The sequence below is a fragment of the Tachyglossus aculeatus genome, chromosome 4, assembly GCF_015852505.1.
Source record: "Tachyglossus aculeatus isolate mTacAcu1 chromosome 4, mTacAcu1.pri, whole genome shotgun sequence".
Taxonomy (NCBI): Eukaryota; Metazoa; Chordata; class Mammalia; order Monotremata; family Tachyglossidae; genus Tachyglossus; species Tachyglossus aculeatus.
Window position 1 is genome coordinate 93,706,735 of NC_052069.1, and position 18,784 is coordinate 93,725,518.

At 47.1% G+C, this 18,784-nt stretch overlaps 1 protein-coding gene across 1 annotated transcript in view; it reads right to left on the reverse strand.

The window, feature by feature from the left end:
- RIPK2 (receptor interacting serine/threonine kinase 2) overlaps positions 1-16,810 on the reverse strand; it is a 65,113-nt gene extending 48,303 nt beyond the window's left edge. The window contains exons 1-4 of the mRNA XM_038745645.1: positions 16,747-16,810; positions 15,200-15,632; positions 6,360-6,513; positions 1,464-1,619 (exon numbers count right to left, since the gene is read on the reverse strand). Of these exons, the coding sequence (XP_038601573.1) occupies positions 1,464-1,619; positions 6,360-6,513; positions 15,200-15,632; positions 16,747-16,810 (807 nt within the window). The remainder of the gene's footprint in view (positions 1-1,463; positions 1,620-6,359; positions 6,514-15,199; positions 15,633-16,746) is intronic.
- Between the last annotated feature and the right edge of the window lie 1,974 nt (positions 16,811-18,784).

The window sequence follows — 18,784 nt, forward strand, 5'->3', positions numbered from 1 at the left end:
GGGGGAAGGGTGCAAGGGTGCAAGGGGTGGGGAGGGTTTGGATTGGGATGAGTTGGCGGGGGCCTAGGCAGGGAGAGTGGGAAGAGGGGTGGCATTGGGAAAGGAGAACTGGGATTGGGTGGGGGCGGGGAGAAGGGGAGGGAGGGGGCTGGGAGGGAGGAGTGGAGGACTGTCGGTACAGAGGGATCGTTGGTAGGGGGTGAGGGGGAGTGGTCTTGGTGGGGGAGAGGGAGGGAAAAAGCTGGGTGGGGAAGGGGAAGGTGAGGAATGGGAATGGCAATTGGAAAACATATAAAAATCAACCACAGGTGGTTGTCACCCATGTGCAGAGGGAGAATAGCGGTGACTCTATACGAGCACAGTGGCCATCTTGGTGAGGGAGGTCTTATATGGGCACCATCTTGAACATACCACATGGCAGTCATCTTAGGAGGGTGAGAGGCATCATACTGCCCCTGCTGTTGCCATCCTGAGGTGAAAGCTTACTTCTCTTACTGTCTGGGCCTGGCACTTTACTAGCGGGGAGCGGTGTGGTTTAGTTTAAAGAGCACAGGTCTGAGTCTGGGAGTCAGATTCCCTGGGTTCTAATCCTAACTCTGTCATTTATCTGCAGAGTGATCTTGGGGAAGTCACTTAGCGTATTTGTGCCTCAGTTCCCTCATCTGCAAACAGGGGATTCAATACCTGGTCTCCCTCCTACTTGCTCTGGGAGCCCCATGTGGGACCTGATTATCCTGTATCTACTCCCTCAGTACAGTGTTTGGCCTTTAGTAAGTAGAGAAGCAGTGTGGCTCAGTGGAAAGAGCACGGGCTTTAAAGTCAGAGGTCAAAGGTTCAAATCCTGGCTCCGCCAACTGTCAGCTGTGTGACTTTGGGCAATCACTTAGCTTCTCTGTGCCTCAGTTACCTCATCTGTAAAATGGAGATTAAGACTGTGAGCCCCCTCTGTGACAACCTGATCACCTTGTAACCTCCCCAGCACTTAGAACAGTGCTTTGCACATAGTAAGTGCTTAATAAATACCATCATTATTACTATTATTACTTCACAAACATCATAATTATTATTATGGTGACCTGCACATAGTAAGCACTCTCGATAAACGCTCTGACTCCTTGTCTTGTCTTATGCCATCGAGTCGTCTGTGATCCAAAGCAACACTGTGAGCACATTTATTCCAGAACGCCCCATCTCCATCTGCAATTGTTCTGGTAGTTACCTATTCTTTTCTTATGACTATGTCAAGACCTCTTTGAAATCTCCAGTTACGTTCTAATGCATTTTTGGAAATGAGATAGTGGGCAACCTGCTAACCAGTCAGTTATTAGATGCACATTTTTTCTTGGGGTTGGAGACATAGCATGCTTTGATTTTTGCATTTACAATAACAAATAATCCACCTTATAAACTACTAAGCATCAACATAGTGTTCAAAAGTAAAAACTGAAGAAAAAAAGATGTACCTTTACATGAAACTCATTATCCAGCAAGATATTTTGAGTTTTCAGGTCATGATGCAGCAGAGGAGGGCTCATGTTGTGCAGGTAATTTACTCCCAATGCAATTTCATGCAAAATTCGGAATCTTAATGACCAAGCAATGTCCGGATAATCATTTTTCTTTAAAAATTAAAAAAAAAAGCCAAGACAAAATACAATGAGCTTCGTAGTTCAAAATATTTCAAAGTCATGTTTTATTAAAGGAAGGAAGAAGGTCTTCCCAAGAAGATCTTGGGAATAGTCACCTAAAGCCTAACTGGGCACATCTATAGAAGTAGAAGCCTGCTATTGGCAAATCCCATTGTTGATTAAAATATGAATTGATTCAAACATCCAATCACTCACTTACTCCAAAGCTTATAGTAGATCTCTATTGTGGCTTATGAGAAGCAGCATGGCCTAGTGGATGGAACACAGATCTGGGAGTCAGAGGACCTGAGTTCTAATTCCAACTCCACCACTTGTCTGATGTGTGATTTGGGGCAAGTCACTTCACTTCTCTGTGCCTCAATTACCTCATGTGTAAAATGGGGATTAAGACTGTGAGTCCCATGTGGTATACGAACCGTGTTCAACCTGATCATCTTGTATCTGCCCCAGTACTTAGTACCTCAGTGCCTGGCACAGAGTAAGTGCTTAATAAATGCCATTTAAAAGAAAACAAAACAAAACACAAACCACCACACAGAAAACCCTTGACCATAGGTTTAGAAGCAAGAAAACCTTGTGGGAAGCCCTGACTGTTCACTAAACTTCAGTTTAGGCTGTGAACTTTCGGTCCTTCCTCCCCCAACAATCTCCATCACCTCCAAACCACGGAAAACACTATCTATCCCTCCCACAGTGGGGAATGCCCTACCCTCTCTGCTCTCACAAACACCAGCCATCCTTCTTCCAATGCTCTGTGTAAAACCCACCTCCTCCACAAAGTCTTTCCAGATTAACCCTTTTCTCCAGTCATGCCAGCCACTGGTTAGCCTAGTTTTATTATTTTTAAATGATATTTGTTGAAGTGCTAGCTATGTGCCAAGGCACCGTTCTAAGCGCTCAACGTAACCTGGTGGGACACAGTCCCTGTCCCACATGGGGCTCACAGTCTTAATCCCCATTTTCCAGAGGAGATAACTGAGGCTCAGAGAAGTGAAGTGATTTGCCCAAGGTCACACAGCAGACGAGTGGCGGAGCCAAGATTAGAATAATAATGATGATGGCATTTGTTATGCGCTTACTATGTGCAAAGCACTGTACTAAGTGCTGGGGTAGATACAAGGTGATCAGGTTGTCCCACATGGGGCTCACAGTCTTAATCCCCATTTTACAGATGAGGTAACTGAGGCCCAATGAAGTTAAGTGACTTGCCCAAAGTCACACAGCTGACGAGTGGTGGAGCCGGGATTAGAACCCATGACCTCTGGCTCCCAAGCCCGTGCTCTTTACACTGAGCCACGCAACCCAGGTCCTTCTGGCTCCCACGCCTTAACCACACTAGGCCATGTTGCTCCCAGTTCACCTCTGTATATATTTCAAGGATCTGTATCATTTACGGTCTTATACTTATATTTTTTGTTTATGTATAAACTAGCTCTTTTGGCTCTTTTCCTTTTTTTGGCAATTCTTCACAGTCTCAAGATTGGGTTTTGAAGAAAGAAAGCACTCAACAAATCCTATTGCAAAGTTCCTGTTACATATGATACCCTGGGCTGGATTGTTGTGAAGAGGAGGACTACTAAATAAAGAGGTGCAAGACTCTTTTTAATTGATAGTATATTGAGAATTGAGTGAATTGATCAATGCACAACACACTAAAATGGGTGAGGTTGGGTTTTTCCCCCCCCCCCCATGGTATTTGATAAGCACTTACTATGTGCCAAGCACTGTACTAAGTGCTGGAGTAGACAGGCTAATCAGGTTGGATACAGTCCATGTCCAATGTGGGGCTCACTGTCTTAATCCCCATTTTAAAGATGAGGGAACTGAGACACAGAGAATACAAGTGAGTTGCCCAAGGTCACACATCAGACAAGTGGTAGAGCCAGGATTAGTTCAGTTAAGAGCAGTTGCCTTAAATGAAACTGTGTGGCTTTTAACATTTGCTGGTATAGTTTTATTATAAATTGACGGTTATATCTTTAAAAAAAGCAAATGGGAGTCACTAATAGAACAGAACCAGTATGGCCTAGTGGATACATCAAAGGCCAGGGAATCAGGAGCCCTGAGTTCTAATCCTGGCTCTGCCTCTAGCCCGCTGTGTGACCTTGGGCAAGCCACATAACTTCTCTGTACCTCAGTTTCCTCAATCGATCATTCATATTTATTGAGCGCTTACTATGTGCAGAGCATCTCATCTGCAAAATGGGGTTAAAATTCCTAACCTCCCTCCCGCTTAGACTGTGAGGCCCAACTGGGTCAGGGTTTATGTTGAACTTGATTATCTTGTATCTACCCAAACACTTCATATAGAGTTTGGCACAGAGTAAGCCCTTAAATACTACAATTATTATTATGATCACTGAAATATGTCAGAACCTTAGAATTCAAGTTAAAACAGGTTCTAGACTGTAAGCTCGGTGTGGATAGGGAATGTGTCTGTTTATTGTTGTATTGTACTCTCCCAAGTGCTTAGTATAGTGCTCTGAATACAGTAAGCACTCAATAAATATGATTCAATGAATGAATCAATGGGATGAAGTTAGGCACCTAATAATGATGGCATTTGTTAAGCACTTACTATGTGCAAAGCACTGTTCTAAGTGTTCAGAGGGATACAAGGTGATCAGGTTGTCCCGTGTGGGGCTCACAGTCTTAATCCCCATTTTACAGATGAGGTAACTGAGGCTCAGAGAAGTTAGGTGACTTGCCCAAGATCACACAGCAGACATGTGGCGGAGCCACCTACTAATGCTTTAGTTAGTTGCTCTGTTTAGTAAGTGCTTACTATGGGTCTCAACCTCCAAGTGTGTCTGTAGATCTGACAAGGAGACTGTGCCAAGCACTATGCTAAGCACTGGGGTAGGTACAACATAATCAGATCAGACGCAGCCCCTGTTCCACACAGGTCTCATGCTTTAGGAAGTAAAAACTTTAACAACCCAGTCCCAGGTATCATATATAACAGGAACCTCACAATAGGATTTGTTGAGTGTCTCATCCCCACTTTAGAGATGCAAAAACAGAGGCACAGAGAGGGTCAGTGACACACCCAAAGGCACAGGGCAGTGCAGAGCTGGGAATGGAACTCAGGCCTCCTGACTCCCAGTTTCTTGCTCTTTCCACTAGATCATGCTGCCACAAGAGAAAGGTAACACAGAAACTAAAAACCTTACACTGGCATGTCACACTGTATGTATTGTCTGGGAAAAACCAGGCCAATTTTTCCTAGAGCAGAGTCCTTTTGAAGCTAGTACTTAAGAGTTTTGGTTTGAGAGTTCTCAGTGTTCATAACCACCTGGTGGGGAAAAAAATGGAACCCTGACAAATTGAGGTCTGATGGATGGCCACCTGCTCTCCATCACCCCGGACAGCTGCAAAGACGGCTTTCTGAATCAGTCAGTAGTCTTAATTGAGCACTTAATAGCATGCAGCATACTGTACTAAGTGCTTGGGAGAGTCCAATCAATCAATCAATGGTATTTACTGAGCACTTCCTGTGTGCAGAAGACTGTACTTAGATTTTGGGAGAAAACAATACAATAGAGTTGGTAGATATCGTAGTTGCCCATCAAGAATTCCCCCAGCGAATCACCACTTTGGCAAAAATCAAGGATAATCTCAGAGAAGCAGCTTTCAGCTCTCAAAAGAATACAAAATGTCCTTGACTGCTACATGGAAATGAAGGGCTCCAGATCTTCGCTTCTGAAGCAGGAATTTTCACAGCTCTAGGGAAACAACACCCGGCACTCTGGGTGGGTCAGTGTATTCTCCCAGCTATTTCCTCCTTCAAGTACAGTGTGCTGCTGTGGGTCATTAAATGGACACAAAAGTTACTCGCAAGAGGTAATGCTCCATCTTACACTCTAAATTTACAGCCAGGAAATGATTTAGATCCTATGGTAATTCTGGTTCATAATCTCTCTCCCTCTTTCCAATCAGGCAGCCATGGGGTGAGTAAGTTGAACCTCAACTGGTCATTTTCAGGAAAGTAAGTTTGACCTTTAGATATTTGTTTCATTATCTTTATTTTCCGGGTAAGGGAATCTCTCTTCTTTCCAATTTTGTCTTTTCAGTACATCTTTCCTGCTTTCGCAGTTAACGATTAAGCTAGGTTATGAATCACTAAGATGAACTCTTATTTTGAATCCAAGTTTCTTGTATTAGAAAGTAAATCTTTGATGGTTTGGGGATGGATGCTGCAAGGCCTTCAAAGGCCTGGCCTGCCCTCTCATCAGCCTGCTGTGTGACCTTGGGTTACTTATTTCACTTTGCTGTGCCTCAGTGTCCTCATCTGTAAAATGGGGATTAAATTCCTATTCTCCCTCCCCCTAGGCGGTGAGCCCTGCATGAGCTAGGGACTGTGTCTGACCAGAGTTTCTTGTGTCCACTCCAGTGCTCAGTACATTGCTGGGCACATAGTAAGTGCTTAACAAATACTACTGTTATTATATTGTTGCTCCCCACTGTCTTCTACCTTTTAGAAGACTACTTCAACAGTGCAAACAGTGACTGAGGAGAAACTATGAAACTGACCACCACTGCCATAAAATATCAACCTGAATGAATCATAACTCTTGCTTTAAGCCATCTGTTGCTTCCCTTGCCATGATATTGTTGGATAATCCTAAAAAGGTTTTTACTGCATTCCATATCCATCCAAGATCAAATGACGTTAACTAGTAAAGACAACAGAAGATACAGTGTACTTACCCCTTGCAAAAGTTGGTTCAATGATCCGTTGGTCATGTATTCCGTAACTATTCCCAAAAATTCAGGCTCATTGCAAATACCCAAAATTGGAAGAATATAACTAAATCTAGCTTTATGTAAAATTTCAGCTTCCCGTAAGACATTTCTTCTTTCACTGTCAGGAGAAAAAAAATACATTAGGATAAATAATTACCAATTGAATAGAAATGACTAATTTACCAGTTAAACTGTTACCAATCAGTTGATTTAATTAAAATAACAATTTCAAAAATATAGCAGCTTATATAGAACTCCTTTAAAACGGGTAAGAGGAGACCCATAAGAGGCTTTAATTTGACCACATTTCTAAGGATATATATACCTCCAGGAGCACAGTGGGTGAAACAAAAGTGTGGTGAGCTTGAAAGCATAAACTAGAAGTAGTGGCTATTTCTGTGTATTTAACAGTTTTACCCCCATTCGATTCCATCCACTTTGGACTCATAAAAGAACTAAATAAACCTCAAAAACAGAAGCAAGCCGTGCACATAATGTATCTGGGCTCCGAAGCCGAATACTGAGAAGAATTCAGTTGAGAGATGGTGGGATGCACCCTGGTTTAGTTCCCCAGTCTAGGAAATGGGCCTCTATCCCCCCAGGTTCAGCCCAGACCCAAACCCAAAACCCTCACAGGCCTCCGAACTGGGGCTTCCTAAGGCATCCACCAACCTGAGGGTGACTTGGGGCTGGTCCAGACAGGATTGTCCCAGCCCAAACCTGCCCCACCAGGACTGAGCCAGAATCACACTGGCCTGGGGCTGGGGGAGTGATGAAGTCATGTTTGCCCAGGCATCTTTCTGAGTGAATTCCTTCCAATGCCAAGGGAGAGGGCAGGGCCAAGGCTTGAAACGACAGGGGAAGGTGGATCCCAAGGATGACCACAGCAACTCCTACTAAGTGAGAAGCAGCCCTGGGCCCAGTTTTGGGATTAAAATCTCTACCACTCCTTTCCTTCCTCTCGGTCCATTCTTTCCTCCTGTTCCACAAAGAGTAGGCACTGTTCTCGGGGGAAGAAGTAGGGCTGGAGTCCTCTCACTAGGATGGTTCATCTTCAAGAATGATAAATCAAAACAAAACTGAGAGAGATTAGAAATAGATCTTATTCTACCACTGAAAAAGCCAACTTTTACAATGACAAGAAAAAAAGTAGTTTCAAAAGCATTTATAAATCGCATGGGAGAAGAGCTATTTATCAAAACAGGGCAATACCAAGATTTAAAACACTACTTTTCCCCTAAATAACATGGCATTTTCCTTGCTCCCTCTCTCCTTTTCAACCTCTATATTCAGTTTGATGTCAACTCTTGAGGGTTTTTCCTTCACGACATTTCCAGAATTTCTGCTTCCTCTTCATCTAGACAGCCACCCCACTGGTTTCACTCATTAACCAGTATAGAACTATACTGCATCAACTTGTTCGCTGATCTCCCTGCTTCCAGTCTCTGCACTCTCCAGCTGCCCAATTATCTCTTCAGCAAGCAGAAACTCCTGACCATTCTTTCTAGGACCCTAAATCAGCTCTCTCAATCAATCAATGGCATTTCTTGAGGGCTTAATTTCTACGAAACACTGTACTATGAGCCTGGGAAAGTACAATACAATTGATAGGCACTACTCCTGCTCTCCAGGAGCTTACAGCCTAATGGGGGAAACAGATATTATTAATAATAAAGATAATAATAATAATAATGGTATTTGTTAAGCACTTACTATGTGCCAAGGAGTATTCTAAGCGCTGGGGTAGATACAAGTTAATCAGGTTGGACACAGTCCCCGTCTGACAGGGAGCTCGCACTCTTAATTTCCACTTTATAGATAAGGGAACCGAGGCCCAGAGAAGCAAAGTGACTTGCTCAAGGTCACAGGGCAAGTAGTGGCAAAGCCAGGATTAGAACCCAGGTCCTTCTAACTCCCAGGCCCATGCTCTCGGCCATGCTTCTTCCCTGGTTGAATAAATTACAGGCAAGAGAAGCAACTGAGTATAAGGATCTGTACATAAGAGCTGTGGGGATGGGGGTGGATACCTTAAATGCATGGGGGTGGGTATGTTAAGTGAATGGGAGATGCAGTAGCGAGGGAAAAATAGAGTGTGGGAGGTGATGAAAGCTTAGTCTGGGAAGACCTCCTGGAAGAATTAAGATTTCAGTAGGGCTTTGACGACAGAGAGAGTGCTGGTCTGTCAGCTACGAAGAGGGAGAGAGTTCCAGGCAGGAGGGAGAACGTGAGCAGGGGGAATGGTGAGGTGAGAGTGAAGGACAGTGAGCAAAGTGTGCGGGCTGGGTTGCTGTGGGAAAGGAGCAAGGATAAATTAGGGGGAGAGAACTGGCTGAGTGCCCGGAATCCTATGGTGAGGAGTCGATGTGGAGATGGAGGGGCCACCACGGGGGGAACTGGAGGAGTGAGGACACGTGGGCAAAATGGCTTTCTTAGAAAGGCAATCTGGGTGGCAGAGTGAGGTATGGATTGGAGAAAGGAGAGGCTGCAGGCAGAGAGGTAGGCAAGGAGGCTGATGTGATAATTGGGACAGCATATGGCAAATACTTGAACCAGTGTCCTATCTATCAATCATTGGTATTGTTGGAACACTTAGGATGTAGAACACTATACTAAGTGCTTGGAACTTATCCACTCTCTTTTCCTCAGCTCACAGTCTTCATTCCTCAAGTGAACCTACTCATTGTGCTTCATCCTCATCTCGCCTGCCACCGATAGCTTGCTCAAATCCTTATTATCATTATTATTATGGTATTTGTTAAGCACTTACTATGTGCCAAGCACTGTTCTGAGCTCTGGGGTAGATATAAGGTAATCAGGTTGTCCCATGTGGGGCTCACAGTCTTAAATCCCCATTGTACAGATGGAGTAACTGAGACACAGAGAAGTTAAGTGACTTGCCCAAGGTTACACAGCAGACAAGTGGCAGGGCCGGAATTAGAACCTACGTCCTCTGACTCTCAAGCCCGTGCTCTTGCCATTAGGCCCTGCTGCTTCCCACTGCTTGGAACACCATCTTCATGTCTGACATTCTACTGCTCTTCTGAAAGCATATCTCCTTTAGGAGACCATCTTCAATTAGTTGATAATGTTCCTGACAGATGACTCTCCCCACTTTCAAAGCCTTATTAAAAGCACATCTCCAGGACGCCTTCCTCGGCTAAACCCTCATTTCCTCTTCTCCCACTCCCTTCCAAGTGCCCTTGCACTTATATTTGCACTCTATTCACGCCACCAGTCCCACAGCAATTATGTACCTATCCATACTTGATTTATATTTAATTCTGTTTCCCCTTCTAGACTGTAACCTCTTTGATGGCAGGGACCATATTTACCAACTCTGTTACATGGCACTCTTCCAAGTGCTTAGTACACTGCTCTCTGCACACAGTAATGCTGAATAAATACGATTGATTGACTCCCAAGTTATACCGTTCATTCATTCAATCATATTTATTGAGCACTTACTGTGTGCAGAGCACTGTACTAAGTGCTTGGAAAGTACAATTCAGCAACGATTGTATCTTTCACTTCGGCACTTCCGACCATTAAGTGCTCACAACCCTCCAGTAGCATTTATGAACATCGTACACATATCTTAAGCACTGACTTATATGCATATCCCATTTTTACTTCTTCCTATCTGTAATTTTTTTAGTGTCTGTCTTGCCCACTAGATTGTGAGATCCTGAGGGCAAGGATTATGTCTATTAATTCTATGTACTCTCATACGTGCTTAGTACAGTGCTCTACACTCAGTACGCACTCAAAAACAACTACTGATTGATAAGCACCTGAGAGGTCAAAGTATTATTATTCCAAATAAAAAGCTGAGGAAATTGAACTGCAGTGATACAATGGAAAAACCTAGCCTAGTGCCAAGACAAAGTAAACACTGCCTTCTTGAAGACCTGAATGAAAGCATTCCAGGGTGAAGAATGCAGGTTGTAAATAGAACAAGAACTACGGCAGGAATACTGTAGTTTGAGTGGCCTCCACCTGATCTTTCTGGCCTCCTGGAGACCAGTGACTGAGTATTTTTTTTAATGTTATTTGTTATGCACTTTCTGTGTGCTAGGTGCTGTACTACGTGCTGGTGTGGAGTCAAGATTATCAGGTTGGACACAGTCCATGTCCCACACGGGGTTCACAGTCTTAATCCCCATTTTAGAGCTGAGGAAACTGAGGCGCAAAGTGACTTGACCAAGATCACACAACAGGCAAACGGCGGAGCCAAGATCAGAACCCAAGTCCTTCTGAGTCCCAGGCCTGTGCCCTATCCACTAGGTCATGCTGCTTCTCAACCTAGTGTTGACTACCTATTCCCCACATTGATGATTTTGAGATAGTGACAATTAGCACTGGGATTACCCTTCTGAGGATCACATCTGGATAGCTTCCAGTATTCTACCAGTCTCGGCTACAGGAAGGCGAGCCAAGCAGAGGCCTACCCATTCCATTCCTAGCTTGGCCAATGGCTAGCGAGTAGAAGGCAACCTGCTACAAGTCAGATCTCACCCAGGCTGGGCAGCAGTTTTAGGAGAAAGTCAAGGGCGGAGACTCAAGTTTACTGCATGGAATACAGTAATGGTAAACTGCTTCTGTATTTTTACCAAGAAAACTCTATGGATACACTACCAGTCCAATTGCAGATGGCGAGTGGGGCGTTCTGGGACAGATGTGTCCATGGAGTCGCTATGGGTCAGAGACGACTCGACAGCATAAGACAAGACAAGCAGAGGGATTGAAATCAAGAAAAAAACCTTGCTCAAACTGAAACCGCGAGAGTTACCTAAAGGAGGGGCCTAGTCCAGTGAGAGAAAATCTATGTTTAGAGAAATCCCATCCTTTATTTTCCTGTGACTTCCCACATGCTTCCATACATTCAAGAGCTTCCGATGCAATGGGTGTTCAATGAGTGTGGCTGACTCACTGATTTAAACCCAAATGATGTGCCCACAGACTCCCTAATTGACTTACAAAGGGCCAAAACACACCCGCCCACTGTCACCAACCTCCGCCCTTGGCGGGGCACCTGTTCCTTAGAAACAAAAGACCAACATAAACAGATGTGTGGGAAAGCGCAGCCCATGTTCTGAGACCCTGAGCCCTGGCAGACCACAAGTAGAAGGCAAACTCCAGTGATGCCGAAACATCACTTGCCATAAGGACCGCGGCCTGTCAAACTCTCATCAACCTAGAGAAGCAGCGTGGCTCAGTGGAAAGAGCACGGGCTCTGGTGTCAGAGGTCATGGGTTAAAATCCCGGCTTCGCCAATTGTCAGCTGTGTGACTTTGGGCAAGTCACTTAACTTCTCTGGGCCTCAGTGACCTCATCTGTACAATGGGGATTGACTGTGAGCCCCCCGTGGGACAACCCGATCACCTTGTAACCTCACCAGCATTTAGGACAATGCTTTGCACATAGTAAGTGCTTAATAAATGCCATCATTATTATTATTAACCTCCAAAGACAGAGAGGACCCCTCCAAATGACCAGGTCTTCAATCTGCTCAGGTAGACAAATAATGTTTGGTGCAGGGGAAGGGGCTGGGACAGAATGGGAGTTTGTCCTTTAGACCTTAAGCTAATTGTGGGCAGGAATGTGTCTGTGAGATACTGTACTCTCCCAAGCACTTAGTACAGTGCTTTTCACACAGTAAGTGCTCAATAATTAAAACTGAATTAATGAATGACAGAGTGCACGTGGCATATAATAATGAGAATCGTATTTGTTAAGTGCTTACTATGCGCTAGGAACTGTACTAAGCGCTGGGGTGAACACAAGCAAATTGAGTTGGACACAGTCTTTGTCCCAAGTGGGGCTCACAGTCTCAATCCCCATTTTACAGATGAGGTGACTGAGTCAAAGAGAAATGAACTGACTTGCCCAAGGTTACACAGCAGACAAGTGGCGGAGCCGGGATTAGAACCCATGAACTTCTGACTCCCGGGCTCCTGCTCTATGTTGAAGAGCTCGGAGATGTTGAGGGCAGAGCAACTTCAAAAGGACACCTGTCTTGTCAACCGTATAATAATAATGATAATTATGGTATTTGTTAAGTGCTTATTCACTCATTCAATTGTATTTATTAAGATTTTACTGTGTGCAAAGCACTGTACTAAGCGCTTGAGAAAGTACAATACAAGAATAAAATACACAGTTGGCAACAGAGATTAAGATCCATAGTACTCTACACTTTTCACTCTCCTAAATACCTGAAAACAAAACCAAAGTTCTTCTAATCTAGTAAATAGAAACTTAATTTGTCCACTCACATAATATATGCCGAGCACTAGCACTGGGGTAGACGCAAGCTAATCAGGTTGGACCCAATCCCACATGGGGCGCACAGTTTTCATGCCAACTTGTACTTCCCAAGCGTTTAGTACAGTGCTCTGCACACAGTAAGCACTCAATAAATACGATTGAATGAATGAATCCCCATTTTTATTTTATTTTTTATTTTTTGCAGATGAGGGAACCGAGGCCCAGAGAAGTGAAGCGATTTGCCCAAGGTCACAGAGCAGACGTGTCAGAGTCGGGATTGGAACCCAGGTCCTTCTGACTGGGAGGCCCTGGGCTCTAGCCACTGAGCCACACTGCTTCTCTGCATCCAGACAGTTGTCACTGCCCGTCCTCCCTGCGGAGATGGGCACCTCCGAGTTACACTGCCCGGCCTCGCCAACCTCAAGGGCGGAGGGCAGTCTGAGTTGGTAATAATAATAATGTTGGTATTTGTTAAGTGCTTACTATGTGCCAAGCACTGTTCTAAGCGCTGGAGGGGGTACAAGGTGACCAGGTTGTCCCACGTGGGGCTCACAGTCTTCATCCCCATTTGACAGATGAGGGAACTGAGGCCCAGAGAAGTGAAGTGACTTGCTCAAAGTCACACAGCTGACAAGTGGCGGAGCCGGGATTTGAACCCATGACCTCTGACTCCCAAGCCCCTGCGCTTCCCACTGAGCCACTAGTGCCGGGCCCCTGGCACTCCGGCGGGAAGGTTTCCCCTCTCTCTCTTCCACTTTCATTTTCGCCGTCCCTGTAACGTTGGAGAACAGGCATCAGGCTATTGATGCCCGCCTACTTGTTTCCTTTTGTTTTGTTGTCTGCCTCCCCCTTCTAGACTGTGAGCCCGTTGTTGGGAAGGGACCGTCTCTATATGTTGCCGACTTGTACTTCCCAAGCGCTTAGTCCAGTGCTCTGCACCCAATAGGCGCTCAATAGGTACGATGGAATGACTGAATAAATAGGTTGGCGCCCCGATGCCCGTTTTTCTCACCGGGCCGGAGCCGTGTACTGCGTAGCCCCGCAGAGGCCCGGCAGAAGGCAGCGTGGCTCAGTGAAAAGAGCCCGGGCTTTGGAGTCAGAGGCCATGGGTTTAAATCCCGACTCCACCAATTGCCAGCTGTGTGACTTTGGGCAAGCCACTTAACTTCTCTGGGCCTCTGTTACCTCATCTGTAAAATGGGGATTAAGACTGTGAGCCCCCCGTGGGGCAACCCGATCACCCTGTAACCTCCCCAGCGCTTGGAACAGTGCTTTGCACATAGTAAGCGCTTAATAAATGCTATCATTATTACTATCAACGCCAGCGCTTAGAACAGTGCTCGGCACATAGCGCTTAACAAATGCCATCATTATACATGGCACGGGGAGGGTAAACATCAACTCCCAGGCCCAATGCCGTAGTCAAAACTTCCTCAAAGCGACGACGACAACAACAACAACATCATTAACAACAACACCCTGGACTTCAAACGGCCGCAACAACCACAACAGGGGCCAGTGCCCCGGCAGACAGATGCCCAGGCCGCTGCCCCTCCCGTGGGGGCCGCCCGGGCCGGGCCTGGAAGGGAGGGCATGGCAGGCCAGTGGGCGGTGGTGTGGCCTGGCATCAGGGAGTCCGTTTTGGGGGGCGGCAGAGGTCGGGGGTCGAGGGTCAGGGGTGGGGGGGGGGCTAATGCGCGTGCCTCCGCTGGCCCAGGGCAGCCGATTCCCCCTCCCTCCCCCCCTTCTTTCCTTTCCCTTTTCGCCCAGGGCGGGCTCCAGGCCGGGGCTGCCGGGCACACCCGGGCGAGACCAAGGGGCAGCGGTCAAGGGGCAGGAGGTAGACGGAAAGGGGCAGGGGACAGCGGGCGGGAGGCAGAGGGAACAGGGCAGGGGGCAGGGTGAAAGGGGCAGGTGGCAGAGGGCAGGGTGAAAGGGGCAGTTGAAGGAGGACAAGGGGAAGGTGGCAGAGGGCAGGGGTAGGTGGCAGAAGGCAGAGGGAAGAGGGCAGGGTGAAAGAGGCAGTTGGAGGAGGGCAAGGGGCAGGTGGCAGAGGTAGGTGGCAGAAGGCAGAGGGAAGAGGGCAGGGTGAAAGGGGCAGTTGGAGGAGGGCAAGGGGCAGGTGGCAGAGGTAGGTGGTAGGAGGCAGAGGGAAGAGGGCAGGGTGAAAGGGGCAGTTGGAGGAGGGCAAGGGGCAGGTGGCAGAGGTAGGTGGTAGGAGGCAGAGGGAAGAGGTCAGGGGGCAGGGTGAAAGGGGCAGTTGGAGGAGGGCAAGGGGCAGGTGGCAGGAGGCAGAGGGCAGTTGGAAGAGGACAAGGGGCAGGGGGAGATGGCAGGTGGCAGGCGGGAAGGGGCAGTAGGAAGAGGGCAAGGGGAACGGGGGCAGAGGACAGGGATAGGTGGCAGGAGGCAGAGGGAAGAGGTCGGGGGAAAGGGGTAGTTGGAAGAGTTTGGAAAGGGGCAGATGGCAGAGGTAGGTGGCAGGGGGAAGAGGGCAAGGGACAGGTGGCAGAGGACAGGGCTGAGGGGGCAAGTACCTGTCGGGCAGCGGGGCCTGCAGGTGCAGGTATTTGAGGGCCACCTGGACGCGCCAGTCGGCGTGCCTGGCGGCGGACACGGTGCCGTAGGCGCCCCGGCTGAGGTAGTGCAGGTCGGCCAGCTTGTGGTAGGGGATGGTGGGCAGCACGCTGCTCAGGCTGGGGGGGGCGCCGCCCCCCGTGTCCCCGCCGCCCTCCTCCTCGGCCATCGTGCGGCCGGCAGGCCGGCCGGCCGGGGCCGGGGCCGAGGCCGGGGCCGTCCCCGCCGCCCGGGAGCCCCAAAGCAGGCCGAGGGAAGCACGGCGGGACAACGACAACGACACCAACGCCGCAGTTCCGGGTTGGCCGCGTGCGGGCTCCGGGCAGGCCCCGGGCACCACCCGCCCCGGGCCGCCCGCCCGTCCGTCCGAGAGAAGACACGCCCACCCCGGGGCTCGGACAGTCCCCGCCCCCCGGACAGGCCACGTCCCACACTCAGCCCCCTCCTTCCTCTCCCCCTCCTCCCTGCCTTACCTCTTTCCCCTCCCCACAGCACCTGGATATATGTATATATGTTCGTATGTATTTATTACTCTATTTTATTTGTACATATCTATTCTATTTATTTTATTTTGTTAATTTGTTTTGTTTTGTTCTCTGTCTCCCCCTTCTAGACTGTGAGCCCACTGTTGGGTTGGGACCGTCTCTATATGTTGCCAACGTGTACTTCCCAAGCGCTTAGTCCCGTGCTCTGCACACAGTAAGCGCTCAATAAATACGAATGAATGAATGTCCCCGGGACAGGCCCCGCCCCAAGGACAGGCCCCGCCCCGGGGCCTCCATCATCTCTCCATCCCCTCGCCCCCTCCTACCTCACCTCCCTTCTCTCCTTCTCCAGCCCAACTCGTATCCTCCGCCCCTCAGCCGCCGCTAACCGCCTCACTGGGCCTCGTTCTCGCCCGTCATTCATTCATTCAGTCGTATTTATTGAGAGTTTACTGTGTGCAGAGCACTGTACTAAGCGCTTGGGAAGTACAAGCTGGCAACATATAGATACGGCCCCTACCCAACAGCGGGCTCACAAGCTAGTCCCGCCGTCGACCCCCGGCCCACGTCCTCCCCCTGGCCTGGAATGCCCTCCCTCCCCACATCCGCCAAGCTAGCTCTCTTCCTCCCTTCAAGGCCCTACTGAGAGCTCACCTCCTCCAGGAGGCCTTCCCAGACTGAGCCCCCTCCTTCCTCTCCCCCTCCTACCTCTCTCCCCCCCACCTTACCTCCTTCCTTCCCCACAGCACCTGTATATAAGTATATATGTTTGTACGTATTTATTACTCTATTTATTTTACTTGTACATATCTATTCTATTTATTTTAATTTGTTACTACGTTTTGTTTTGTTCTCTGTCTCCCCCTTCTAGACTGTGAGCCCGTTGTTGGGTAGGGCCCATCTCTATATGTTGCCAACTTGTACTTCCCAAGCACTTTGTACAGTGCTCTGCACACAGTAAGCGCTCAATAAATACGATTGATTGATTAATTGATTGAATCACCAGGAAAAGGAGAGAAAACAAGACAAAAACCTCAGTCTGGCCACTAAGGAAATCTTGGTGTAGCCACTCCGGGGAAACGGCATGCTACCAGGAGCTCGGGGGCACTTCAGGGGCTTCCCTTTGGCCTCAGGAGCCACCCCATCTCCCCACCGAGGGTCTGTAAGAGAAGGAGATCAAGGAGAAGTGGAAACACTTAAATATTTGAGAAGTATTGTGGGTACTGGGGAGAATTTGAGAAGCAGCATGGCCTGGTGGATTGAGCAAGGGCCAGGGAGTAAGAAGGACTTGGGTTCTAGTTCCGACTCTACCACTCATCGGCTGTTGTGACTTTGGGCAAGTCACTTCCCTGTGCTTCGGTTACCTCATCTGGAAAAATGAGGATTAAGACTGTGAGCCCCAAGTGAGATTTGGACTGTGTCCAACTTGATTAAGTTTGTATCTACGCAGCACTTATAGTGCCTGGCACATAGTAAAGGATTAACAAATACCATTAAAAAACAAATTGAGAACTGTAGCAAATAATGTTATTGAAATGATGTCCATGAAACCACAAAGAGGAAATCTTTTGCATACTATCAGTGCCACCTGATATATGGGAAGTTGGAAAATTTTCATCTGGCAAACAAAAACTTACACAAATTGAGAGGAATTCTGTTCACCAAAACAAATGTCTTTTGTTTCTGCTCACTGAAATGGTTGCCTTTTATTTCTACAGGAAGGAGAGAAAGTTTGACAGTTTTCTTTAAAAGTTCCCTAATAACATTATAGTCTTTTTGAATGAGTATTTAAATTTATTCTTCTCTGGATTTCAGTTTCATTTCCGTGCCTCCCAGCAAAGAAATTCAACAACAAAGAGGGGATTTCCCAGTTCTCAGGGATTACCCTGGGAAAAATGGATTTTTCAATGGTAAATTCATTTTTCCCCAGGACAACCATTGAGTTATATTTACGATCGGAATTTCTGTGGGGAAAATTCTAATCCTTTTTCCTATGTTACTGGGCAGAATTCCAAAGCCGTGGAAAGACAATGTTACTGATAGTGGGCTTCCAAATTTAAATACGCTCTTCCTGAGGATAATGACGTTTTCAACTTGTGTGTTATTTTTTCATTATTCAGAACTTGATTTCCTTGGATATGTCGCTTCAAGAGGTTCCCTGAAGCAGTTGCGCATTAAATACATCTCCCACATCTCCTACATATTAGGTATGACTGTCTTTCAATAGAGAAGCAGCATGGCTCAATGGAAAGAGCATGGGCTTTGGAGTCAGAGGTCATGGGTTCAAATTCCAGCTCTGCCATTTGTCAGCTGTGTGACTTTGGGCAAGTCACTTAACTTCTCTGTGCCTCAGTTACCTCATCTGTAAAATGGAGATGAAGACTGTGAGCCCCATGTGGGGCAACCTGATCACCTTGTATCCTCCCCAGTGTTTAGAACAGTGCTTTGCACGTACCAAGTGCTCAATAAATGCCATTATTATTATTATTCTCTGTGCCTCAGTGACCTCATCTGTAAAATGAGGATTAAAACTGTGGGACAGGGACTGTCTCCAACCGAATTATCTTGTACCTACATCAGTGCTTGGAACAGTGTCCAGCACATTTATGTGCCATATATGTGTATATATATGGAGAGAGAGAGAGACAGAGACAAAGAGAAAGAGAGAGAGCTATATTTCATTTTTGAAGATGATGCTAGTGGCATCTATCTAGGAATACAAGTGTGGTTGCAAAGAGAGACCAATGTGAGAGTCAGCCTACTTTCCTGTATTGTAGAAATGGAAATTTAGCTCCTCTGTGTGCTAATGAGTTTATTCCACACCTGACCTGTCTGTTTTCCATGTGTTCAATAAATACTATTGGTATAGAACATTGTGACCCAGTGGAAAGAGCACGGGCCTGGGAGTCAAAGGAACTGGGTTCTAATAATAGTCATAATCACGGTATTTGTTAAGCACTTTCTGTGTGCCATGCACTGTTCTAAACACTGGGGTGAATACAAACAAATCGGGTTGAACACAGTCCCTGTCCCACATGGGGCTCATAGTCTCAATCCCTA